Source organism: Lethenteron reissneri, chromosome 30, assembly GCF_015708825.2.
Source record: "Lethenteron reissneri isolate LAM-NWPU_2019-01 chromosome 30, ASM1570882v1, whole genome shotgun sequence".
In the NCBI taxonomy this organism is placed as follows: Eukaryota; Metazoa; Chordata; class Hyperoartia; order Petromyzontiformes; family Petromyzontidae; genus Lethenteron; species Lethenteron reissneri.
The window spans coordinates 15,040,370-15,067,617 of NC_083808.1; the positions used below are offsets into that span (position 1 = coordinate 15,040,370).

The following is a 27,248-nucleotide window of genomic DNA, read 5'->3' on the forward strand; positions in this document are numbered from 1 at the left end:
GTTATCAGCAACTGCATGAGTTCCGATTTAAAGCTTTCGTGACTGCAGGGATTCATCTTCTTGGTTCTTTCGGTAAAGTCACGTAGAAGGGAAATAATAAAATAATAAAAATAAAACATAATCACCTGAGGACGGCTGCTTGCGTTGTGGCTGAAACGTCGTGAGAACTGCATGAGTGCTTACATGTAAGAGGAATCCACTCTTAACCCCATGTGTTATAAATCATTTAATAATAGTTGGTAATTTTAATGGCACGAATTAGATAATGTATTGATACTTCATTATTCATAGTTAATTTATAAATTAATAATAATAAATTGTAATAATAGTTTGTATATAATTCATTATTGTAATTCAGGGATGATTTATTATAATTCATTGTTAACTTATTGTTAGTAACGTGGTGGTAATCCATAATGAATAATACATTGGTAATTAAAATCAATAACTAATTGGTAATTCATAATTATTGCTTCATTTGCAATGTATAATTGTAAATTCATGGGTAATTTTGTTGATTGATAATTGATTGGTGAGTTGATTGTGATAATGGATATTTATTTTGCAATGCATTATATGGCGGATACGGTTTGCTAAAAAATATCAGTTATTGTAAGGTGATGAAAGAGAGCACAAGGCTCTTTCTGATCAATAAATTCGCAGGCACTTATAATATGGGACGTTGCTAGTGGCTCCACTGTAGCGGTTGTGTCCATGGGTATCGCGTGGAACCCTGAGCAGAGCAGTCAGGCATGCGGTATGGAAGGCTGAGTCGTGCCCTTTGGATATTCACATTATACAGACCTCTGTTGTGCAGACAAACAAAAGTACCACTAGAGTCACATCGCGAGCTCACTTTTCAATATGCAGTGACGAATGGAGTAGAACACAACGCTAAGTACCATAATTTCAAAGCTCTGAGTTCATTCACCAACCCTATTGTCTCAGCGAGATCACGGCCAGGAAGTGAGACAGTGCCCCTGGTTACACGTGTCAGCAGAGAAACCCCATACATACTATACTCATTATATCACTCTGGCTACAGCCTGTGTGTGTACCACATCGTACCTGTATGAAGTAAGGCAATTCGGCCTTGAAATATCGTGATGTCTTCGTTGCGGTGATCTGATAGCGAGATTCCACAATTTTGATTCCAACAAGTTCTGCTTCTTCGGTCTCTGCCGCTAAAGTTGAAGACATATGTAATTTTGCATTCAGATTAACTATTGGGTGTATAAATCAACTCCAAACATGGTGACATGGCCCAGAGCTAACACTTTCGCCGCTTTTTGCAAAGGATGCGGTCCAATCCGGCAGGCCTCCCTGGTTATTACTTCAGTATGTATTAACTATAACAATACTATGTTTCGCAGTGAATGTGAAAGATCCCCTGACATCATTCAAAAGTAGTTGGCCATTGTGTGTTGGCATCATTGTCCAAATTTGAAAAATTACTCACAAATTACTGATTTTGGATGACATTGAGCAATCATCTCTCCCTACTGCCAGACTAATGCTCGCTTGCAGGTACAGTCACCGTGTGCGCACAGGGACAGCTGCTACTGGAATGTCCCTTTCAAATATTTTAGGCTAGATGTGATGTAGGTTGCTTATCGCACGTAGAGCGCCCTGAGATGCCCCGGGCAAAGGGTGCTCTATCAGAAACAAGTAAATGGTATTGGTGACCGACTTGGTCAACCAGATCCAAGTATCTATGCGGATCTGGATCCCAATACAATAACAAGAGAAATCGAGAGCATGGAAATTGCCCCTAAATGTTAACCCTGATAATTGTGTCACAATAAAAGTAGAAGCTCTGTCAAATAAATTAGACTTGTGGAATCCAATCGGACGAAACTGGTTCAGAGTTTGCTTACTTGAACACATGCTTTTGAATAAACAAGTCTAGAAGGACCATTGGCCACTCGGTTAATGACATATAATGTGCAATACATTAAATGCACATATACATGCCAACACAAAGTGGTGGTATTTGGGCAAATTATTTTTCCATTATTATGCATGTTTACCCAGGAAAATCGCAATGCATTTCAACTAATTTTCAGCAGGGTCCTGCCAAGTTTTTGCAGTCAGGGTCGTTGTTATTACGTGTAATCCCAATTGAGTGATTTGCAGGTACCTTTCAGCGTTGGAAGTGTGTTTTTAAGTTATGGGAGAGGATCACGGGGAACCTGGAGGAAACCCATTCATAATAAGGGTAGAACATAAAATCCCTACACAAGAGCGGCATTAGGAATAGATCCTGAACTCGAGACCTTCTTGTTGTGAGGCACGAATGACCACTGCACCACCCTCCCACCCAATTAGGGACTGCAAGTTGGTGACAATTCATCGCAGTAATATTACACAACTTTTACATATGAGAGTTAATTTGTAGGAAAACGCTGTTGATTTACCACAAATTTCTACTAATTTTACCAACCTTGGAGGATAAAAGGACCGTCTTGAGCCATGACTAGAATTTATATTAGTACACTTCTGATGGCAGCCCATGCACTCAAACCACTGCTACTCAGCCAAATATTATTTTCACAATAATGATGGCAATAACAACATTATTGTACGCACCTTGAGATGATAGTACAGTTGCTTTTATTGTGAGGCTGAAAGCCAAGAGATCCTTCGTATTTGGGAACAACTTAAGAAGTTTCTCCTTTTTCAGAATGCTAAGTCCCTCTCCTGCAACAAGCTGAGGACAGGAACCACACATTCGAGCTCATTAGTGAGTATTTTATCCTTATACGTGGAAATATGTTAAGGAGCTAAATGTCAATGTCTGAAAGCCATGAGAGGGCCTCAGGAGAGAGAGTTTGTGTAGTTTTGCCATTCCTTCTTTGAAAGAGCACAGACGATAGTGTTTTGCTACAAGGTCCATCGTTTAGATTGCATGGCCACAGTCGCAAAACTGTGACTTGTGTTTTTAATTTGAATTCATGAATTGAGATATGTGCATCGGCCTGTAGATGTTCCGATTCCGTTGATGGTTACACCGGTAACTTCGAGGAATGCCAAAGCCAGGAGGTGCGATGTTTGGGTCTCGAATGAGTTGTTTGAGTTGTTTGAACATCTGCATTGTTCCACTCTTCACCAGCGTTCATTCGTAATCTGAGATTCTAGAATGGTGATAGCGTGAAAACCAATTGGGGGATTGGGACTTGAGTCAGCAGCAAGGAAGATTATTGAGGTCTTGGATGATGGCAATAAAACTTGGAACGTCCCTTGCAGTTTACATGTCTCTGTTAGTTTCAGTGTTATAATGCGAATTGTGTATCTAGCAGTTTTGTGTATGAGCTCCTACTCCAGGCTGGCACATGATACTCTGCCATTATTATTTAATAATCACAATAATAATTCAGCTTTTTCATAGAGCACCCTTCATGCCAGAGAGTCTCAGAATACTTAAAATGTGATAAATGAATTACATCATGTATCATGTCAAACATTTAAAGGGCACTCCTAGTAACAAATGTCCCTTTGCTACAAAGATGAGTTAGCACCTTGCCCATGATCAGGCATTAATATGTTATGAGGGGATGATGTTGCAGCATATTTCTCAATTGAGTAATTTGTGGGGAATTTTCAAAGTTGGCAAATTTGGACCATAACTCCAGCACACAATGGCCTATTCATGTTTTAATTGAGTTATGGGATATTTAACATCCACTCAAGCAGACAGTGTGTATTTTACGGTTAATACACCTATGATATTAACCAGGGCAGCTGGCTGGGTATCAACCAGGAACCTCTGCAACATGTGGCAAACACGGTATCGCTAGACCATGTGCTACAATCAAGCTTATGAAGGTAAAATAAACAACTGCTTATGAACTTGTTTCATGTGACTCAGTTTTGTATGCAGTGAACAAAAGTCACTCCGTGCCTGTCAACTTCTTCACTTATAGAAATAATGTATTGTGCCAGAAATGTTTTGCATGGATGTGATGTGTTAGGAGTGGCCCAGCAGTAACCATGCTCATCGCTCGCCTCGAAGGTAAGTAGTTCGAAGCCGGCAGGCTTCCCTGGTTATTACTGTGGTTGTATTAACCACACAAATACGCACTGTCTGCTTTATAGTGCATGTTAAAGTTACCCTGACATAATTCAATATTAGGCCATTGTGAGCGGTGTGATTGTCCAAATTTGCCAAAGTAAAACAATTACTCACAAATTACTTAATTGAGCTTACACATTGCAACATCACCCCCTACAGTTAAACTACTAAAGCTTGTGTCTGCAAAACAGTGCCTTTGTGATATTATTGTGCTATAAGAATGGCGTGAATACAAAATGTTATTACAGGAACATGTACATTAATTCAGAACACACTGCTTACCGTGGTAGAACTGGAATCAACCAGTTTTGGTACATCTCCGTTTTCAAGAAAATATCGTACATATGCTGTACCAGACACGAGTTCCTGATTAAAGTAACTGTAACAATAAAGACATAAATAGTTATGCACGTTTAGGGCAGCAGGGTGACGCAATGGTAAGACTCGTGCCTCACAGCAAGAAGGGCAGGGTTCGATTAACATCTCGGGCACCTCTTTAGGTGGAGTTTTTATGTTCTCCACCTGATCTGCATGAGTTTCATCTGGGTTCTCTAAACCATATACAATGCAACTATTATTGGCCAAAATGCTGGAATATGACTGCAAACGACTCAAACAAGACTACACATAGCCACATGGCCCCTACTGGGAGATTTTGGCAGGACCCTCCTCAAGATGAAATTGAGACTCAGAGAGACTTTCCTGGGTAAACGAGTATAATAATATCTAATGCATATCAGAAAACGAAGCACAGCCTGATTTTATGCAGCCATATTTACTGTTGTTTGTGTTCAGTGTGTTGTCCTTCCCTCATGCCCCCTATTAGCATGGTTGGCTACTTACGGTGCGAAAAAAGTTCAACATACATATAGCATGTTCTCGAAATGCGCACACTGGGTTTTCCCATGTAAAACAAAACGTTAAAACCCACGAAAATCAGAAGCCATGTATTGAATGCACAATCAAATGCTACGGTCATGGCTGTGCAGGAAATGGGGACTATCTCTACTTAATGGGGACTGAATCTGAGGCTGATATTTATGCACAGCGTGGAGACACAGCTAGCAGTAAGTCAGCATTGCACAGCACACGCTTAAGTTTTTGAGCCTCAGGAGTGTAATTTTCAAAAAAAGTTTTTATAATTCTTAGGGTTCCCCAAAAGATTACCATATATACGGAACAGGGAATATCTCTATAGATTCACACATGTACATTTAGATATAAATCCTACTTCTACATTCACACACACATTCACTCAAGACTCAAACACATCTTCACTCGTGTATTTGCACACTTACACCATTCAAACTTGGTCTGGGTTTTTTCCTTGTCTCTCTCTGCTTGTGTATCGGTCGTCGTGTCTGTGTTTTTTCAAATTTCACACTTAACTTCTAATTTAGCAATCTTTGGAAGAACGTAATCAACCAGGCTATGCGTTAATTGTGTGTTGACAGACCCTCTGTGTTGCATTGCATTACATTTCGAAATGTTTGCTAGGTTAGTTAATTTAGTGTGTCTCTCTCCCTGCCTCCTAATTTTTTCAAGCTTTCGTACCGTACCACTCATCGTGCTACTCATTGACATGCTAATTTCTCTAACCCCTCTCTCTCCGCCCCTGCCCCCCTCTCTCAAGCTTTTTACACCCTGCCACTCACCGTTTCCACTCATGGACATGCTAATTTCTCTAACCCCTCCCTCTATCCCCGCCCCCGCCCCCCCTTTCTCTATTTAAGGCCTCGACACAGAGGCGTAGTTTCTCTTTGTGCCTATGTTTGCTCTCTCTCTATGTATCTCTGTGATATCTGTCTGCTTATATGTCTGTCTATGTTTCTGGTTCTGTGTTCAATCTCTCTCTCAAATTTAGCATTCTCAGGAAGAACGTAATCAACCAGATAGGGTGTTGACTGTTATGTTATCCGACTCTCTGTTGTATTACATTACATTTCTAAGTATACTAGATTTGTGTTTCTATTTAATTTATACCTGATGATGATTGCTTGTGTTGCAATCGAAACGTCGATTGCAAGCCTGAAGGACAAAGACCAGGTGCAACAGCTGCGCAAAGACATCAGTAGTAGCCTACAGTCCATGGACAACACCCAGCTACCTAGAAAGTTAAAGGCCTGGTGTCTGCAGTTTGGTCTCCTACCCCGGGTGTTGTGGCCCCTAGCAGTGTATGAGGTTCCAATCTCAACAGTGGAGAAGATGGAAAGAGGAGTCACGAGCTACTTAAAGAAGTGGCTCGGAGTTCCACGATGCCTTACCACCATAGGCCTCTATGGAGATGGTGTCCTCAAGCTGCCCCTCACCAGTCTAACCGAGGAATTCAAGTGTGCAAAAACCAGGCTCCAGATGACACTGAATGAATCTCGAGACCCAGTGGTGAGCAACAACGCGCCGACCTTGGCAACTGGGCGCAAATGGAAGCCAGGAAAAGCAGTCCAGGAGGCAACAGCAGCCCTCAGACATGCTGACATTGTGGGCCATGTTCAGCAAGGGAGAGGAGGCCTTGGGCTAACTAGCCGTGCTGCTTGGAGTAAGGCCACTGCACCAGAGCGGCGGAAGATGGTAGTGCAGGAAGTACGCCATCAGGAGGAGACTGCAAGGTGGGCCAAGGCAGTCTCTCTTGCCAAACAGGGACAGTGGACTCGATGGGACAGTGTGGAGAAGAGGAAGATCAGCTGGAAGGATCTGTGGGCCATGGAAGCGAGGCGGTTGAGCTTTTCCATTAGAGCAACATATGACGTCCTTCCAACACCAGTTAATCTTCAACAATGGTATGGTGAAGCTCCGGACTGTGCCCTCTGTTCCATGCCAGCCAACCTCAGGCACATTCTCACAGGGTGTAAAACAAGCCTCAGCCAAGGACGCTACACTTGGCGTCACAACCAAGTCCTTAAAAACCTTGCGTCCGCCCTGGAGGACAAGCGAGCTGCCACCAACTCCCTACCACCCCCAGCAGCATCACACCCCTTACGGACGACCTTTGTCCGCGAAGGGGCTAAACCACCGAAGAGCGGCTCTACACCAATAGAGCGAGACCAGCTGCGCTTGGCCCGCGACTGGAAAATGCTAGCTGACATTGGCCAGCAACTTGTGTTTCCTCCGGAGATCGCAACCACCACCCTAAGACCTGACATGGTGCTCTGGTCCCGTTCGCTCAAGAAGGTCTTCATCATTTAGCTCACAGTACCCTAGGAGGACTCAGTAGATGAGGCTTATGAGCGAAAACATCTGCGCTATGCCGATCTAGCTGCTGAAGCACGGCATCATGGCTGGAACACAGAAGTCCGACCAGTGGAGGTGGGCTGCAGAGGTTTTGTGGCAACATCTACAACCAGACTGCTTAGAGACCTGGGAATTAAGGGCCAGAGCCAGCGTTCAGCAATCAGAGCTGTATCGGAGGCAGCAGAAGGCAGCAGTCAGTGGCTCTGGATGAAGAGGAGAGACCCCAGCTGGGCCCCAAAGTGAGAGGGCCAGGAGGTATGCAGTCAACAACGCTTGACTCAGGGAGGACGACGCCCCTGCCATGCATAGTCCCATGGGATGTTGGCTATCAACAACAAGGCAACTCCTATGACTAATTTGGAATGGGACGCAAGCGTAGGATTGATCACCCTGTCACTGGCCGCCTTTGGGGAGGGTGTATAGTATGAAAGGCCGAAACACCCTAGGACCCAAAGGTTCACTACTGACGATGCGCTCCCCAAATTTCACTAGGCTCACTGTTCATGAACTCTTGGAAGTGCTTGCACAAAGGATAGTAACATCTCATCCTGTGTTTTTTGGAATCAGTATTTAATTTAATTTATTATTTTATCTTTATACGTGACAGGTACTTCCAGTCAGGGGCCAACAGGGGGCAATAGCGAGTCCTGCCAGTGCTAAGCAGGGCTCGTGGGTCAGGCATCCCGGGGGGGACGGTTGGGAACCGGAGGGGGATACCCCAGGCCCCCGGGTGGGGGGCTGGGGAGGATTGCGCAACAATCCAGGTCCCTCGAGAAGGCTTCAGATGGTGGGCGTGACCACGGGCGGGGTGACCCTGCAAGCCCCATAAAAGCCGGACCCCAGAGCGGCTGAGGAAGTTCGCCTCAAGCCGAAGACCCAGAAGCCCACCTGAAGATAGGACCCTGGACCCCAAGCCCCGCTGTCCTTATAAGGGCCGGGGCTCAGTGAGGCCAGTGGTCAATAGGCTAGGACCCTGAGGATCCCCCGAACCGACGCCCTTCTCAGGGCCGGGTCTGTGTGGGCCAGCGGTCGAGATCCGAGGACCTTGGCTGGGTCAGGTCAGCCTCACCTAGATCCCGCTAGCCGGAGGGCTAAAGAGTGGTTAACCCCAGTAGTTAGGGCACGTTAGCCCGGAGGCCATACCTCCTCAGGTTGTGGATAGAAGGGGCCATTACCCCTTCGTGTTAGGGACCTAGATTTACTGTTATTGTTGTTATAAATAAATACGTGTTGCCTCCTACGAAGACTCCGTCTCCATACAAACCCACTACACATTTCAAAATATGGACCGTGAGGCCTGCACACACTTGCGTACTCGTTTCGGATGACTTCACATGATCTTTTACGTCAACTGTGAAGCAGATGGTGTATAGTAGTCTACAGTTAATATGCCCACAGTAGTAACCAGGTTGTTCTGCCAAATTAGAACTATGAACATTGGAAGGAAGGTGGCAACGCGCTACCAATGGGCTATGCTACTGTCCTCTTGGTATCTTTAAACAGGATAGTAACAGGTGGTGTTTGCTGTTTAAATGTGTAGTGACATATACTGTCACTATACTGTAGCGCCAGGTACTGGAGGGACACATGACCAGGGGCCGAGAGCCCTGCCTTGATACAGTAGGGGGCGGGGCCGAGGACGTGGCAAAGCCACAGCCAAGAAAATAAAGGGGGATCCCCGACAGGGATCAGGGTCCATTGTGGGGATCAGCCTGGAGTCCCGCGTCTTTTCGTCTTCGTTCGTCGCTCCTCGTTCGTCGGTTGAGTGTAGCCTGATATTGTGGGTCAGACAGTGTATGTGATGACTGGCCCATTCGCGACACTAACGCGCATGCACATAGCGAACAGATAGACACCTAGCTATAGAAACCGAGTTGTTAGGGTTGTGTTTATGAAAAGTATTGCCTCCAACTACAGTGTGTGACTCAGTCTATAACACACTACAAATGTTTAGCCAATTGTCCACTGATTATAAGCATGAAATTGGTACTATTAACATATGCGTTGTGGACTTTAGCATGTGATGTAATGTAAATATCTATTACCTCAATATAGATGAAACTATATTAAATTATCTTACTTGGCAGTGATGTCCACAACAAACTCTTCATCGTTGATGTGAAACACTCTTTGCTTGGGGTTAATCTTCACCTCAAAGGTCGGCAAGACTGGGGAAATATTCATGTGCCAATAAGCTTGTGTGTATGTTTAATACACATATAAACATCTTACTTTTTTACGAATTACATAAAATAAATTATAACCCTACACATCACATTACAGCATATACATTTTGATTTAAGGACACTGTTTTGACATTATATGTTAACATATCTTTATTGTTCCATAAAACATTATTGGTACAATAATGTGTTCTTTAAACAGCGCTCTTCAGGTCCAGGCATCACAGAGCGCATCACACCCTAATAACCGATTTACATAACAAGTCATCGCAAACATTTTTTAAAGGGCACCCCCAGTGGCAGCTGTCCTTGTAGGTACAAGGTATCTTAGCACCTGGTCTGGAAGCAGGCATTAGTCTGTCAGTGGAGGGCGATGTTGCGATGTGTTATCCAAATTGAGTAATTTGCAAATAATTTTGCACCATTGGGATGCTATGGTCAATCCCACTTACATTGCATGAGGTTTTTTTAGTTAAGGGAGGAAATAGGAGAATCTAGACGAACCTTGAAGAATGTGGGCAGAACACAATGTAGTGACAAATGCTATGATTAAATATTAAGATTTTAATGTTTACATACTGTATTCCCGGACATCAAACTCAGCAGATGAGTTGATATTGGGTGCTCCACTCATTCGGGCAAAAATCTTCCAAGTGCCATGTCTGTGGATAACAATACCGTGAGCATCATTATTTCTAGGGTTGTTAAAATGTATTTAATGTATTACCGGTTAGTGCATTAAAAAAACTTTAAAAAACTGTGTGAGCCTGTTACCTGTATGTCTCTAGAAACGAACACAACATGTTTACGTGTTTAACTGACAAATTAAAACAGCTCCCACAGGAGTGTAATCGTTTGATCACATGAAATCCAGAAGTCGCCGGTTAAATTCCATTTCTTGACGCCGCAGTTGCAACAATGGGACAGGTTTCTCAACTACCCCACCACCCCACCACCTCTTTCCAGCCAGTAGCACAGTAAGTCAATCAAAAGCAGGTCGCTGCGGGGTAAAGTGTGGTGACGGACTCTTGTTCTTCCTGGGGAATTCTCAGGCATTCCCAGGTCAGCCGAGTGACATAGTCCTGCCAGTATGTCCTGGGCTGGCTCCGGGCTCTTCGCCCAGTGGGACATGCCCGATAGAATTCCAGGGTGAGTCTACCGGTGGGCATCCTTACAAGGTGCCCGAACCACCTCAACTGACTCCTATCAATGCGGAGGAGCAGTGGCTGGACTCTGAGGCTCTCCCGGAATACCGAGATCCTCACCCTAACATGTTCGAGAATTTGGCTCTCACTTCACTACCACCGGATAGCACACACAAGCAGCATCTGTCCATTATTATCCCGCTGCACCTCCAACAAGACATTCTAGGGAACATGGTCATATGCCTTCTCCATGTCGAAAAAGCAGAGGTAGACTGGAGAAGCATACTCCCATGACGACTCGCATAGCTGCGAGAAGGAAAAGAGATGATCTATTGTTCCATGACTGACGGAATGCAGATTGCTGCTCCTGAATTTGAGGCTCGACCACTGGACGCAGTCTCATTTCCAACATTCTGGCATAGGCTTTACCTGGGAGGCTGAGGAGTGTGATCCCTCTGTAGTTGGATCACACCCTCTGGTCCCCTTTCTTAAAAATGGGGATCACGACCCCAGTTTGACAATCCAGAGGTACTGTACCCGACTTTCATGCAACATTGAAGAGTCGTGTTAACCACGAGCCTCCTACATTGTCCAGCGCTTTCAACAACTCTGAGCGAGTCTCGTCCACCCCAGCAGCTTTGCCGCTATGGAGGACCTCGACTGCCACAGCGACTTCAGCAGCCGTGATGGATCAGAAAACCCCAGTTGTTTCGAGAGCTGCCTCCTGAGAGGAGGACATGTCCTCTCGGTTGAAGAGCTCCTCAAAGTGCTCCTTCCACCTCTCAACTATCTCCTTAGTTGAGTTCAGAGTTATGCTACCCTTACTGAAAACAGCCTGAGCCACGTCCCGTCAACCCCTCCTAAGGTTGGATGGTTTGCCAGAATATATTTTAGGCTTGGTGGTAGTCCCTCTCCATGCCTTCTCTAAACTCTTTCCATGCCTGGGCTTTCGCTTCAATGACTGCTACCGCTGCCACCCTCTTGACCATCCGGTACCTCTCAATTGAATCGGGAGACCTTTTTCCAAGCATATCTCGGAAAGCCTCCTTCAATTTGACAGCTTCCTTCACCACTGGTGTCCACCAGTGGGTCCTAGGGTTGCCGCCATGACAGGCAACAACTGTAGCCTTCAGGCCACAGCTTTTTGCAGCTGCATTTACAATCGTGGTCCTGAACATCGTGCACTCGGATTCAATGTTCATGACCTCCGCTGGAGTGTAGGATAAGTTTTTTCTGGAAGTTGAAATTTTTATGCACTGGGTTTTCCACCAGATGTTCCCAGAACACCCGCACTGTCCAGAACATACGGCCTTAGGTCCAATGATACAAATGTAATGACAATAGAGCCAGCAAGCGGTGTGAGGGAACTAGTGGCCGTAGGAGGTAATTACAGGGAGGTCAGTTTACAGTACGAATGCACTAGTGGCCATGGAAGTTAATGACAGGGGTATCAGTTGTGATTGGAACTGGTAGCTACGGGAATGTTCGAGAAGGGAGCGTGGTCAGGTGACAGAAGAGGACGGTAAGGTCTGCCGGTAGTGTCCAGAATCAGCGAGAATGATCGAGAAGGGGGGCGTGGTCTCATGTTGATATATAAAGGAGATGGCCGGGAGACTCGGCGCTGTTGCATTGGGATCTCCGCCTGATGTCAAGTGAACGTGTCTTCATTAAAGTGCCATCTCAAGAGAAATGTGTCAAGTCGTCATTACACAACTATAAAGTCAATCACTAACCTTCGGCCCAAGGTGCTCTGGTACCAAGTACACTTATGAGCATCCTTGTGTTCTAACATGATGTTTATTATTGACATTCCATCACTAGCGCATAATTCCAATGATATCTCAATGTTCGGGTTGAGATCAGGGAGGTCCATTCCTCCCAATCACGCCTCTCCAGGTATCGCCATCGTTTCCCACCTGAATATTTAAGTCGCCCAGTAAGACTATGGAGTTAGTAGACGGCGCTATCGAGCACTGCACCCACCATCTCCAAGAAGGCCGAATACTCTGAACTCCTGTTTGGTGCATAAGCACAGACAACAGTAAACATTTTCCTTTCTGAGACCCAAAGTCTTATTGAGGCGACTCTCTCGTCTTCTGGGACAAACTGAAACTGAACAGCATCCAGCCGGAGACTTGTGAGTATCCCCAAACCCGTCCATGGCCTCTCACCAGGGGTTACTCCAGAATAGGAGACCACCCCCAATCAAGAAGTTTGGTTCCAGTGCCAATGCTGTGTGTGGATGTGAGACCAACTATATTAGTCAATACCTTTCCACCTCCTCCACCAGCTCTGGCTCCTTCCCCCCCAATGACATGACATTCCACATCCCAATAGCTTGTGCCCATTGCCAAGATCCAGTCTGTCCGAGACTATCCCATACTGTCATCACACCCGCCCCTCACCCTTTATCCTGGTGGGCCCACAAGATGGCGCCACGTAGCCAATTTATGTTGGGCCTGACCAGGTTATGTGGGTCACCTGGCCACCAGGCGCTTGCCGGCCAACACAACCCCCAGACCTGGCTCCAGGGGGGGTGTCCCGGTATACCTTGTTCGGACGAGGTTCTCTGATTTTTATATTAAAAACCATTCCCCCAGATTTGTTCACCAAGGGAGATCCTGCCAGGAGTACAATACTTCAGGCAACATAGCTCTTTTAGGGTCATTGGAACACACAAACCCCTCCACCACAATAAGGTGGTGGGTTATTATATCATTTTATATCATTTTACATCAAACATGTATTTTTTTGCGTGTGAGCTTACTTGGAAATAGCAGGGATTGTGAATGATGTTCCATCCACTATTCCCTCATCTGTGGACTTGATGGTTTTTATTTGTCTCTCTACAATCACTCCATCTGCATTCTGTAAGAGATCACACGATTTAATAATGTATACATTTGGTATTTGCACCATTCAGATAACACAAGGCTATGATGCAGGTGCTATGTTCTACTTGTTGCAGTTCATGATAAAAAGTAACAGCCATGGCCTGAAGAAGAAATGGGGCAATTCACAAAGCAATTGATAAACATGAAGGCTGTTGCATAAATGCCTTTCCAAAAATTCAAATAAAGAGTAATATTGCCTATTTTTTATGTAATAGTTTTTCTTTTATATATATGGATTTATCAGTAACAGATACCTGTGAACTCCTCCCTCGAGCCAACAAAAGGCAATTTAACCTTATGTTTTGAGTCACTTGCAGAGTCAAGGACTGCGAGAAGTTGTATTGTATTAAGCTACAAGAGTTGTGAAAAGCTAAGAGATATGCGAATACATTTTCATATAATACTGTGATTAGCCAAGAGTTGTGATAAGCTAAGAGGTGTGCAAATACATTTTATGAGTTTTGGAGAGTGAGGAGCAGCAGGAGCCCTCCTGGAGGAAGGGGGGCACCAAGGGTGGCCGCACAAAGCAAGCTGGTCCTCACAAGACCAGCAGCGCAGTGGCTAATGACTACCCACGAGCATGCCGACTCAGAAGACGAGCACCCTCCAGCAAAGGTCGAGCTCGAGACACAATAAAGCGTGTCTGGTACCAAGGGGGGTGATGCGCTGCTGCCCAGCGGACGAGCTGCGAGCGCTATCTGGCAATGTGACCATCGCGTACACCAACGCAGATGGAGCCGGACCCATCGATCCCTGCCAGCATGGGCACCGCCGTCAGCGTGAGCAGCGTGCCGACTCAACAACCACTCCAGCGGTGGACAGAGCCTGACAGCGCAGCCAAGAACAAACGCCGTGTGTTCGAGACACACACCCGCCGACCCAACGCCCCCTGCTGGGGACCTGATGTATTTTCGGTACGAGGAAAAAGGCTGCACGACGGTGTGCCGCCATCTGGACCCCAGAACCACAGTTAGCAGATATAGTACGTGGAAAACTCAAACCGTACTGCCCGCTATAATCATTGGACCTTGTGGTGACTGCCCTCCAACACACACACAATGCGCATATCGGTACCAATAAGATTGTTCCAAGTGTTTTTTTGTTTCACAAAGGGTTGTCATTCCAAGGTGGTGTTAACTATTAGCTGATCGTGGAGAAGCACTGTTCTGCCCCTTGAGTTGCATGAATATGGTTGTTTAGAAATATTTTAGTCATTCATTTTATTTTCAATCTTGATTTGAAGCTTTCGTGACTGCAGGAATCTATACTCTTTGGTTCTTTCAACCTGCGTGACTTAACCGAAAGAACCAAAGAGTATACATTTTCTTTTCATTACATAATCGTACCAATGCATTCATTTGATGTCACACTACACATTTCTAAGCATCTATGATATGAATCTACACACTTGCATGATTCCTATTGTTTTGAGAGATTAATTTTAATTGCAAAATCATACCAATTAATTCATTGATGTCCACTAGCCATTTGATAAGCATCTATTAGCCAAACCTACACACTCGCATGCACACTATTGTTTCGGGATATTTCTTTAATTGCATAATCTTACCAATGAATTCATTGATGTCCACTAGCCATTTGATAAGCATCTATTAGCCAAACCTACACACTCGCATGCACACTATTGTCTCGGGATATTTCTTTAATTGCAAAATCATACCAATGAATCCATCGACAATATCCATGCAAGTGTATAAACATTTACACACTCGCATGGATATTATTGTTTTGAGATATTTATTTTCATTGCAAATCTTACCAATGAATTAATGGATGTCCACTAGCCGTTTGATAAGAACCTATGTTACAAATCTACACACTCGCATGAGCACTATTGTTTTGAGATATTTATTTTAATCACATAGTCTTACCAATGAATTAATTCATGCCCCCTTTTGTCATTGGGAACATGTTTCTTAATTTTCTGTATGAACAGTCATTTTTAAGGACTTTCCTATCATCGTGTATTGTCGCGTTACTATGAGTTATCCTATTGTTATATTGCTCAGTTTAACAATGTAACCACTGAGGTTTAATTGGATGGATCGATGAGTAGGATATCTGCAGGAGTACTGTTGTGGCAATTCTGATCATAAGTGTGTTCGCATCTTCTTGGTTCTTTCGGTAAAGTCACGTAGAAGGGAAGTAATAAAATAATAAAAATAAAACATAATAAAATAATTCTCACGACGTTTCGGCCACAACGCAAGCACCTGAGGACGGCTGCTTGCGTTGTGGCCGAAACGTCGTGAGAATTATTTTATTATGTTTTATTTTTATTATTTATTACTTCCCTTCTACGTGACTTTACCGAAAGAACCAAGAAGATGAATCCCTGCAGTCACGAAAGCTTTAAATCGAAATGTGTTCGCATATTAGAGTGTTTTTAGATATTAAAGTTGCTTAACACAGAAGAGTCTGAGTGGTTCCTTCCTAATATCTTAATTATAAGAACTGTATCCTGCGGTGAAATCTGAATCCTGAGACCGGACATAATTACACTAAAATCATAACCAGTAAATGTTTGAGCGAGAATCATAATCAGTAAAAGTTAAAATGACAATTATTGTATTATCACGATTGGTAATACACCCCTAGACAACGAAGCTAAGCATCACACACCGTCACACACACACGATATGCCCGTAGACAACGAAGCCGAGCATCACATCACACACACATCAATCACCAATAACTACACACATACAATACACCCCTCGACAATGAAGCCGAGCCAATAATAATACAAGTAACTACACGCACACTTATTGATCAAAATACAAACTAACATACACACATTAATAATACTCCTATACACATGTAGGTGACATAGCGCTGACTGTTGGACAGCAGCAGAAACTGAAGGTGGAGACTTAGTGCACACGCCACTGAGCGTATACGCGGGTGTGCTGGCCGGGCGGAGGAACTGGGGAAAGGGTAATTCATGTTAGACCTCGTGTGGAATCCTCTAGAACCCTCTAGAGGGTTTGAGAAGGGAGGCACGGCTAGGGCGGAGCCAAGCCGCGCCGAGGGGAATATAAGCAGCGGAGAGCTCTGGGCTGCCAGTTCTGGGATTGGACTCGTCTCGTCGTCTTCGCCCTCGTCGTCATCGCCCTCGTCATCGTCGCCCTCGTCGTCGTCACCCTCGTCGTCGTCGCCCTCGTCGTCGTCGCCCTCGTCGCTGCCGCCTTCGCCCGATAATTGCGCGGCCGCACAGTAGTTGGCTGTCCCGGTCGACGCCATCGGTGAAACACGGAAAAAGTCGTGTCTGGGACAGGGCGCACGGCAGCGGGGTCGTGGGTAAGAGAGAGAGAGAGAGGGGGCCCGAGTGGTGGTGTGAGCTCGGCAACAACAACAAATAAAGAGGGCAGAGCGGTGCGCCTCCTGCGACCACCTCATCTCCGGCTAACTGTGTGTGCGTCACATGCCACCCGCATGCACAGATTACACTACATTTGGTGTCAGAAGTGGGGTTTAAAAACCCACCAGTAGTGTCGTCGGGACATCGGGACGAGAACAGCGAGATGGTCGACCCTCCAACAGCCCCGGGATCTGGGAACCCGGTAAAAAAACCAGACGCTGCTGGGCGTCAACGGCGTCAGCAGCTATGTAAAAGACGCAGGAGCGGCTGCGCATCGACCGACAGAGCTGCTGGGCGTCGACGGTGTGAGCGGCATCGCAAAAGAGGTGGGAGTGACTACGCGTCGACGGAGAGAGCTGCTGGGTGTCTGTGGAGAGAGTGGCAGCACGTCGATGAAAAAGAGCAGCCAAGCGGCGGCGGCTAGAGTGCTATGCCAGGTGGCGGAGAAGCTGCCCGTCGATTAAGAGAGAGCAGTTGTGAGTCGTCGAAGAGAGAGCGGAAGCTGCGTGTCGACGGAGAGAGCAGCTGAGATTTCCCGTGGTCAAGTGTCGACTAGGCAGCATGGCAGGAAGCCGCCATGTGGAGAGGGGCATGGGCCGGCACGGAGCGGGAGCAGGGGGCTCCTGATGGGGGACCACGCACATGGTGGGCGCCATTTTGTCATCGGAGGACCTCCCGTGGCCGAGGGGCGCCCTTTTGAGGCAAGAGCGGGAGCACGCCGAGGAAGCACGGCGGGTGAGGGAGCTGCCAGAAGCCGCTCCTGATCTGGCACAGGAAGCTCGCACAAGATTCCTCCAGAGGTAACGAACGGAGGACAAGATTCCCTACGCCTTCCGGGCAGCGCTGCTGGTGCTGGGACAATTGGCATTCCCACTCGTGGGTGAGGGGGTGCTCGACCTTCATGTGGCGGAGAGGCTGCGGGGGCTGGTGAGGAGATTGAGGGTTGCGCTGCCCTCCGCCGTCAGCACGGAAATGTCTTCCTCGACGATCACGAGGAGTGACAGAAGCGGGCCAGCTGGGAGGCCGCGGCATGGAATTTACAAGATATGTCAGCGGCGGTAGAGCGCAGGGGGGCCCAAGGGTTGAAACCTCCACGGGAGAACCCGCAGTGGCCATCCGTGCCAAAATGCTTCGTGTGTGGTCGGTCGGGCCACACCGCTGCGGACTTTCGGGGTGACGATTGACATCGGTGGAGTCACCCGTGCTCGTTGGGCCGCCAGCACAGTCAACTTAAGCCAAAGGTCGCAACCGGGTACCCGATACCCGTACCCTACCCGATACCCGGCTACCCGTACCCGTTTGCGACCCTGGTGCGGCCGGGTACGGGTAAGGAATCAAACACCGTTTGCGACAGACAAAGCGTATACATAATACTCGCTCGTTTATCAAGTTAAATGTTTATTGTTAAATTTTTGCTCGTCTTGCAAAACACTCGCAGACCAAGTTACTCGCAATCCAAGGTTTTACTGGAGCTTATCCCCTTTCCAACTTTATTAAAAAAGGGGTGGGTCAGTCTGGGAAGGGACAGTTTATGAAAGTAGGTGTCTATATTCTCATTAGTAGGGAGTCTGATGTGTAGAGAGCCTCGTAAAAAACCTTTGAATTGAGGATTTATTTCCTTGGAGTTCGTGAGGGGACGACTCATTTCATTGTGAATGGAGACTATAGGGGTACGATTTTGCCTGGACTTCAATCGTGATAGGATCTTACACCTAGAGGGGGAGAGTTCGTGGATTGGGAGGCTTGCTTTCATAATAGGGTGGTTTGATCGTTGAGGATCCTATCTAACTGTAGCTAAGCAGAATTGCTCTTCCACATAGTTTATTGGCATTGTGTAGCCTAGTAAGAGTATTTCCTCTCGTGCATGTTGCTTGGCTTTCACTTTTTTTAAGCCTGCAAGTTCCTTTTTCAATTAATCAGAAAGATTTTAGGGCACCACATATCGTCAAGGGGTGTGTAGGGAGTTATACTCTGAGTTGACCACCAAAAACTCTTCTGTTTCCTTCCTGATCTCTTCAGTGATCTGCTTTTCACGAGTAACCTCTTGTCTAGGTACCAGAAATTCTGCGTCTGGAAAGCATTCTATATGCCTTGAATGAGTGTAATCTTGTTCTGAGGGGTTCAGGGCTCTCCATGGGTCTACTAGTTGGTGCTGTGACATCATTTATTGGAGTAGATTCCTCTTTTGTGTGGAGGGGTTTCGACCTGAGAAGGTGCAATTTATTTAGAGTAGGGTCCAGGACCAGGTTCCAATCACCACCTATGATTATCTTCCCGGTTCTCTTCTCTATTAGCGACACAATTCCAGAGAACGGTCTTGAATTAATGGGAGCCAAGTTGTATACGATTAAGAATGCTACTTCTTTACCTTTTATTTTGCCCAAGATAAATACATATTTTTCTTGTGAGTCAATCTTCTGGGAGGGAGATCATTTTTGTTTAAATCAAGATCATTACCCCTCAGCTTCCAGTGGTTCCCGACGCATGTTATACTTGGCCCACCCAATTCCTATAGAATGGCGATATCTGTTTTCTGTCTACTTAAGTAGGAAAGATGATTACCGCCATTCACATTGAGTTTCACAGCTGAGGGTTCACCATGATTCGAGTACAGGAGATAGGAAAGTTTGGTTTGGGCTCACGTGCCCACTTGTCAATTTTTTAGAGGAGGGGTCTCACAGAAAGAGAGCATGGTGGTGCTGATCGAGGAGAGGGCGAGCGAGGATGAGAGACAGAGGTGGGGAAGAGAGGAAGGGCATATGTTCGCCTACAGATGGAGTATCAAAAAGGATAAAGAGAAAGCACATTTTATTTTAATGGTGGTTGCTTCTGTAAGGGAGGTGGCTCTAAGATATAGTCGGACGGGGTGGGGCGGGGGGGGGCTTTATTTAGGTTTAGTTAAGTGAAAAGTGCAATGGTCAATAAAAATGCGGGGACGCAGCCGAGGAGCATATGAGGGTCCATGCAGGACCATATAGACGGCGCTGCATCGCTTGTCTCGCAGACAAAGGTGTGCTTTGTCCTCTAGGGTCAGTCAAGCAGCAGCCCCCCATTCCCCCCCCCCCGGACCCCTCCAGGCAGAACTGGCCCCGCAATGTAGTCTCTAGTAAAGGAGGGGTTGTTCACCGTCAATGGTCACCACGCGTCGCGGGCCCCTGCAAAACCTCTTGAATCGCCTTGCACTGCATAGCCTACCCCAGGGTCATGAATTCCCATGATCTTCAACTTGGCAGGGTACAGCAGCTGGGATCGCACTCCCTCGCTGTTCACCAAATCCCGATGCAGGGTGAGTAACAGGCTTCTTCTCTTCAAGTTGGCCGGTGTAAGGTCTGGGGCATTGCAGACTAGATTTCCCTGGATTAGGATGCCCTTTCCCTTCATCCACCTCGTCAGTCTCAACACCTCAGCAGCACCTTGTCTATTTGAGAAGATGATCAGCAAAGGGCGAGCTCTCGAGTTGTTGGTCTTCATAGCCATGCAGCCATCCTTCTTGCCAAATATCTATGCATGCAAAATCATGTTTGGCAAGATGGACAGGGGGTCTGGAGTCTCAGGGTCCCAAAGGGCAATGGGGGGGGTTCTTCTGGAAGAAGAATAGGGCACCATGTGGAGTACTGCCTTGAACGCCTTCCGAGAGGCCATAGGCCTTCAGTTGGCTCTCCCTGTTCTTGGCCTGCAGCTTTTTATATGCTTCCTCCAGCTCCCTGAGCTTCCCCTTGTGTTTCCTGTTTAGATCGCTCCACGATGGATTCAATGGGTATTGTGGTTGCCTCTTGCTTCTCCAGTCTCTTGCTGAATGCCCCCTGCTTGATGTTAAAGTACACCAGGAAGGGTTGTGTTTGCTTCAGCTTTCTCCCGGATTTGGTCGATAATTAAGAAGCTGCAGGACCTCTTTGGTGAGTTCCTCGGCTCCGACTTTGTGTGCAGAGGCGAGTGTCGAGGTCGATTTTTCTTTTTGCCCGGAGCTCTATCTGCCATTATATACATGAAGAAGGCTGAGTTTGCAGTCACTCGTAGTTTTGGGTCTTATATCTCATCGAGGGCCTGAAGTAGATGAAGCAGAACAATTAGGAGGCAGGGCAGGGGGGGTCTAATGATCCTAAAGTTGGCCTCAAGATTCAAGGTTAAAGTAAAATATAATGAAAAGAATACAACTTCAAAATAGGTAATTTAGTTAACAAATCATTTATGAATAAGTGGATAGGGCTGTAGACGTCTCTCTGAGTGCTGCTCACTCAAGCATGAGGTCACGTGTACAAGCATTTGATATAATTATATTGTTTCAGCTTACTGGTAAGGTAAACAACAATTCTCAAATACCAAATCTAGCAGCAATTAAATTTGTCATGTGAAACTATCTCAAGCATTGTCAAGAAAATACAGGTCAGAATGGTCACTGGATGCTCAAAAGCATTGAAGGGCGAGACAAAGACCTACATTTATTGAAAACCACAAAAAGAGAAATACATACCACGATATCCACCGTCACCGACTGCGAACCTGGGATTGGTGACATCTTTTGATTCATTGGAAACATCCGATACTTGACTGTAAAACACACGTACACAAAAACATCTTTACCACTGATTTATAGTTGATGTTTGGTTTAGACGACGTAATGTCATACCACCCTCCCACAAATTGTCACTTATATAATAATTTAAACATGCCAATTATTATTGTTTCAGATCACCAGTAAGCTGTACAATTTTCACATGCACATTTAGCAAATAGATACGAGGTTTCGGTTGGAACTATGCCATTCATTTTTAGAATACAATAAATCATATTAAATCCAAGAAGTCAGAATAATAACCGAGCTGAAACACCCACTCGCATTTGGCTGCCACTCAGTAGTTATTCTTACCAACCAGTCATCTTATATCTAGTGACGTGGCCTACCTAAGCTCACTTTGAAAAAGTCTAAATTGGGTCAATAACCTGAATGGGTTCTCTTATTTCAAGCATGCACCAGGTGCTGGGACATATGGCCTGTTTGTGGATGGCACGGGATCTGAATTGTTCACTGTGAATCAAACAAGCAAGTACTTATGGGTAATAAGCCCACAGCGCAAACAGGAGTCCACTCGACTGTGTCGGTGTCTTCAGCTCGCACCTTGGCGAATCAAACCAGCATGTCGAATAAAATATATTCTTGTCTCGGTCAGTGACAGAGAGAGGAACACTGCAATGTACAACATGGCTGTGTCACCAGTGCCGTCAATGTAGCCGTCAAGGAATCGGTGAGTAAACTTATTTGTACAAATTGTTTCACTAGCTCACGTTGCAAAATATGCATGAAGCCAAGACTGTAAAGTAGCTGAATGATGAAAACACATCGATAGTTATGACTAAGCTCTATAAGGCCGCTCTGAAGTGAATGGTTATGTAACCTTCACCTCCTTTGTGCATTGTTTCGTTGCATTTTCTGTTGTAAAAAGTGTGCTTCAGAGTATCGACCTGCAGCACTGCTTCGTATTCTAATATTTACCTCTAATTCAATCTTTAGATTAAACACATATGCAATTTTATCAATTTGGAAAGTGAGGTAGTCTTTCATGAATCCCTAAATAATAATAATTAACCAGACCTCCTTACACTATACACCCACAGTTTCAATCAGGGTGGCAACTGGATTCAAATCGTGAACCTTTGCATCAAGCAGCCAATGCTACTGCTCAGTCAAGTCACCACCTCAGGGTATTTGATCTACTTACTCAAGCTGACCAGACGTGTTGGAAGAGATGGGCTTACCCACGCTTCGCCCCACCACATGCGACCTGTGGATTGACCTAACTCGTGTTTTACCCATTTACACTGCTGGGTTCACGGAGGTGGGCTAGGGGGTTTTGAGAAACTTGTCCCATTGTTTGAACTGCCTTGTAAACATGTTATGTCCATTGCTCTAGCCATTCCTATAGGTGCAGAAACCGGTAAACATTTATAGTTTTTTCTTCTTGGTTCTTTCGGTAAAGTCACGTAGAAGGGGACAGCGTCTGACGCTGTCGCCTCGACAGACCTGGTTTTCGCCTGAGGACGGCTGCTTGCGTTGTGGCCGAAACGTCGTGAGAATTGTTTTATTATGTTTTATTTTTATTATTTTATTACTTCTCTTCTACGTGACTTTACCGAAAGAACCAAGAAGATGAATCCCTGCAGTCACGAAAGCTTTAAATCGAAATTTATAGTTTTTTTCATATGGTTACCAAGAGTTCAAAACTAATTATTTTAAGAACCGGAGTATGGCATCGTGAGTTGTGCCTGGTTTGAGATGACATGACATCAAATGGTGTTTGGTACGGTAATAAAATCAACAAGTTGGAACCAAGAAACAGTTAACTCATTATCAATATTTTATGTCTACTACCACGGTGACAGTTCCAACTCAATGATTCCTCCACCCACGTTGAGGACTCGGTCAACCAGACTGTTTTATCTCATCCAATGTTCAACCACCACACTTGCACGTTACAGTAGCACCCTCACTCACCCAATCACATAATTACCCGCTATCTCACTCACCCACTCATTGACTCAGGATTTTAACAAACCTAGTACACAGTACCTTTCTCATCTGGTGTGTAGATAGGCTTGTCAGTTTGGACAACAACATGCCCTGATCGAAATGAGAGCAGCGCATGGGCAGTGATCTCCTTATTAAAGGAATTTGACTCCACCTTGGCCACCAGCCGGACATGATGCTTTGTTGATAGAGAATTAGTTTTATCTGGGTTCTCAATGTCAAAGCCGAGCTGTAATAAAAAAAAGCATAATCATCACCCCCACATCACATTCACTACAGGCAGAAGAATATACAACACACTTCTTGCAATGGAAACGTGGGCCGAATATCACAAAACTCTGGCATATAAATCAACAAAAATATATAATACACAAAACTCAATACAATTCAACTGGGTAGACTTTCACACCTTATATTTTTTATTAATAATTATTTAGTGGGTTTATTTTGACGTCATGCCCAAGTGAGCAGTGCTCAGAGAGACCCCTGTAACCGTCTGCTTATCAATATTTTTATTAATATTATCGAGTTTAAGTTGTACTATATTTCCTTAGTAGAGGTTCTTTTGGGTTAGAGCGTCTAAATATAAATGTGCCATTAAACCCGCCACTACCTGGCACAGCCAATTAGTAAGGTTTGTCATGTAAACAAAACATGCCAATTAGTTACTAGTTCAGCACACAGGTGTTGGAGAGTAAACCCACAACATGTACAATTCGAGTACAACGTTTTGCCGGTAATTATAACCAGCCTCATCAGGCGACATCTAGAATTGTGGAGAAATCCTCCTATTTCAGTCTCAAATAGACCGAATCAGTAAAATAACACAGCGTTTACTGAAAGAAAACGCATAATGACGCCTATCTGAATGCAGTCATACCATGACCACGCACAAAAATCCTCTCTCATCATGACGCTCATACATCGGGCTTAGAAAGTGTCAAATGGTAAAAGTCTGAGGAGCGAGATTAAATATGTTAAAGAAGCACTGGAATTGAATAGTTACAATGATGCACAAATAAACAGGGCACTGAATGCCCAAACCAAATCAAATAGCATAAATGTTGAAACTGATCAAGCAATTAAAATACTATACATTGCGGGAGTAACTGATATACTAGCCAGATTTTTGTAAAAACAAACTATCCGAGTGAGATTTGGCATGGTATATAAAATACAAAACTGATATCTGGTATTCTTTGGGTCTTTCTGTAAAGTCACGTAGATAGGTTCAAAGAAGTAAAAAATAACCAAAAACTACGACGTTTCCATCGCAACACGAGCGTTTTTCGATTTAAAGCTTTCGTGACTGCAGGGATTCATCTTCTTGTTTCTTTCGGTAAAGTCACGTGACTTTACCGAAAGAACCAAGAAGACAAGCGTTTTAGTTATTTATTTGAACCTACAGTGAGGGAAAAAAGTAATTGATCCCCTGCTGATTTTGTACGTTTGCCCACTGACAAAGAAATGATCAGTCTATAATTTTAATGATAGGTTTATTTGAACAGTGAGAGACAGAATAACAACAAAATCCAGAAAAACGCATGTCAAACATGATATAAATTGATTTTCATTTTAATGAGGGAAATAAGTATTTGACCCCCTCTCAATCAGAAAGATTTATGGCACCCAGGTGTCTTTTATACAGGTAACGAGCTGAGATTAGGAGCACACTCTTAAAGCGAGTGCTCCTAATCTCAGCTGGTTACCTGTATAAAAGACACCTGTTCACAGAAGCAATCAATCAATCAGATTCCAAACTCTCCACCATGGCCAAGACCAAAGAGCTCTCCAAGGATGTCAGGGACAAGATTGTAGACCTACACAAGGCTGGAATGGGCTACAAGACCATCGCCAAGCAGCTTGGTGAGAAGGTGATAACAGTTGGTGCGATTATTCGTAAATGGAAAAAACACAAAAGAACTGTCAATCTCCATCGGCGAGGGGCTCTATGTAAGATCTCACCTCGTGGAGTTGCAATGATCATAAGAACGGTGAGGAATCAGCCCAGAACTACACGGGAGGATCTTGTCAATGAACTCAAGGCAGCTAGGACCATAGTCACCAAGAAAACAGTTGGTAACACACTACGCCGTGAAGGACTGAATTCCTGCAGCGCCCGCAAGGTCCCCTTGCTCAAGAAAGCACATATACATGCCCGTCTGAAGTTTGCCAATGAACATCTGAATGATTCAGAGGACAACTGGGTGAAAGTGTTGTAGTCAGATGAGACCAAAATGGAGCTCTTTGGCATCAACTAAACTCGCCATGTTTAGAGGAGGAGGAATGCTGCCTATGACCCCAAGAACACCATCCCCACCGTCAAACATGGAGGTGGAAACATGCTTTGGGGGTGTTTTTCTGTTAAGGGGACAGGACAACTTCACCGCATCAAAGGGACGATGGACGGGGCCATGTACCGTCAAATCTTGGGTGAGAACCTCCTTCCCTCAGCCAGGGCATTGAAAATGGGTCGTGGATGGGTATTCCAGCATGACAATGACCCAAAACACATGGCCAAGGCAACAAAGGAGTGGCTCAAGAAGAAGAACATTAGGGTCCTGGAGTGGCCTAGCCAGTCTCCAGACTTTAATCCCATAGAAAATCTGTGGAGGGAGCTGAAGGTTCGAGTTGCCAAACGTCAGCCTCGAAACCTTAATGACTTGGGGAAGATCTACAAAGAGGAGTGGGACAAAATCCCTCCTGAGATGTGTGCAAACCTGGTGGCCAACTACAAGAAACGTCTGACCTCTGTGATTGCCAACAAGGGTTTTTGCCACCAAGTACTAAGTCATGTTTTGAAGAGGGATCAAATACTTATTTCCCTCATTAAAATGCAAATCAATTTATAACATTTTTGACATGCGTTTTTCTGGATTTTGTTGTTGTTATTCTGTCTCTCACTGTTCAAATAAACCTACCATTAAAATTATAGACTGATCATTTCTTTGTCAGTGGGCAAACGTACAAAATCAGCAGGGGATCAAATACTTTTTCCCTCACTGTACATGCAAATAACTACAGTAACGATATAACACATGCGTGCGAAACCTAAACAGAAATAAAAGAAAAATAAACATGAGAATAAATAAACACAACTAAATAAATAAATAACTGCTACCTTTTTCTATTTTTATTCTTGAGTAAATAACTATGAACACTGTCGTATTATACTGTTATCACAAAAATAACTACGATTTATAATCAAAGAAATAAGTACAGTATTAATAATCTACATATATAATCTTCTTCTATATATATACAAGTCTAAAATTGTCAGTTTGTGGGCTTGTGTGTGGCTTTGTGTGTGTTCACGCGCTTGCGAACGATTTCGCTCTCCAACGATGGGGTTTAGGTAAAATAAAAATAGCCAGGTACCACGCCGTAAGCCCCGCCGTGAGCAAGCGCTATTCCTTTTTCACATCCGTCAACTTTAAATTAGTTTAATTAACGATATAGTGCTATTTTTTGTGCGCTTCCTAATTATTTATTCATGACGCGTGTACCGACTCTCTCTAGTAGTAAAGACCAACTCTGCATAGTAGTATCTGTCTGAAATCCTACGGCCTTTCACTGGAAAAACCACCTCTGCGGCACTAAACTCTACTCACCTGGTATCGCCAATCAAGGGTATTTCCCTGTCCCCAGACGACCTGCTTGTCAGTTTAAATGTGTTTTCCTTAATCACCAAAGTTCCTGTACTTGCCACCATCGCAATAATTGAAGACTTGGTTCATCAAGGACTGAACACTGAGGTACCCCCCTGGTGAGACACTGCTTAACCAATACATACTTCACCTGGAATGGAACTTTCTACAAAC

General features: G+C 44.9%; 1 protein-coding gene across 1 annotated transcript in view; it reads right to left on the reverse strand.

Annotated features, from left to right (window-relative positions):
* Positions 1 to 27,248, reverse strand: part of LOC133349575 (complement C3-like) — a 161,958-nt gene that overhangs the window by 109,221 nt on the left and 25,489 nt on the right. The window contains exons 3-10 of the mRNA XM_061563145.1: positions 23,470 to 23,656; positions 21,376 to 21,452; positions 13,396 to 13,496; positions 10,063 to 10,145; positions 9,381 to 9,468; positions 4,355 to 4,451; positions 2,590 to 2,710; positions 1,069 to 1,184 (exon numbers count right to left, since the gene is read on the reverse strand). Coding sequence (XP_061419129.1) covers positions 1,069 to 1,184; positions 2,590 to 2,710; positions 4,355 to 4,451; positions 9,381 to 9,468; positions 10,063 to 10,145; positions 13,396 to 13,496; positions 21,376 to 21,452; positions 23,470 to 23,656 — 870 coding nt within the window. The remainder of the gene's footprint in view (positions 1 to 1,068; positions 1,185 to 2,589; positions 2,711 to 4,354; positions 4,452 to 9,380; positions 9,469 to 10,062; positions 10,146 to 13,395; positions 13,497 to 21,375; positions 21,453 to 23,469; positions 23,657 to 27,248) is intronic.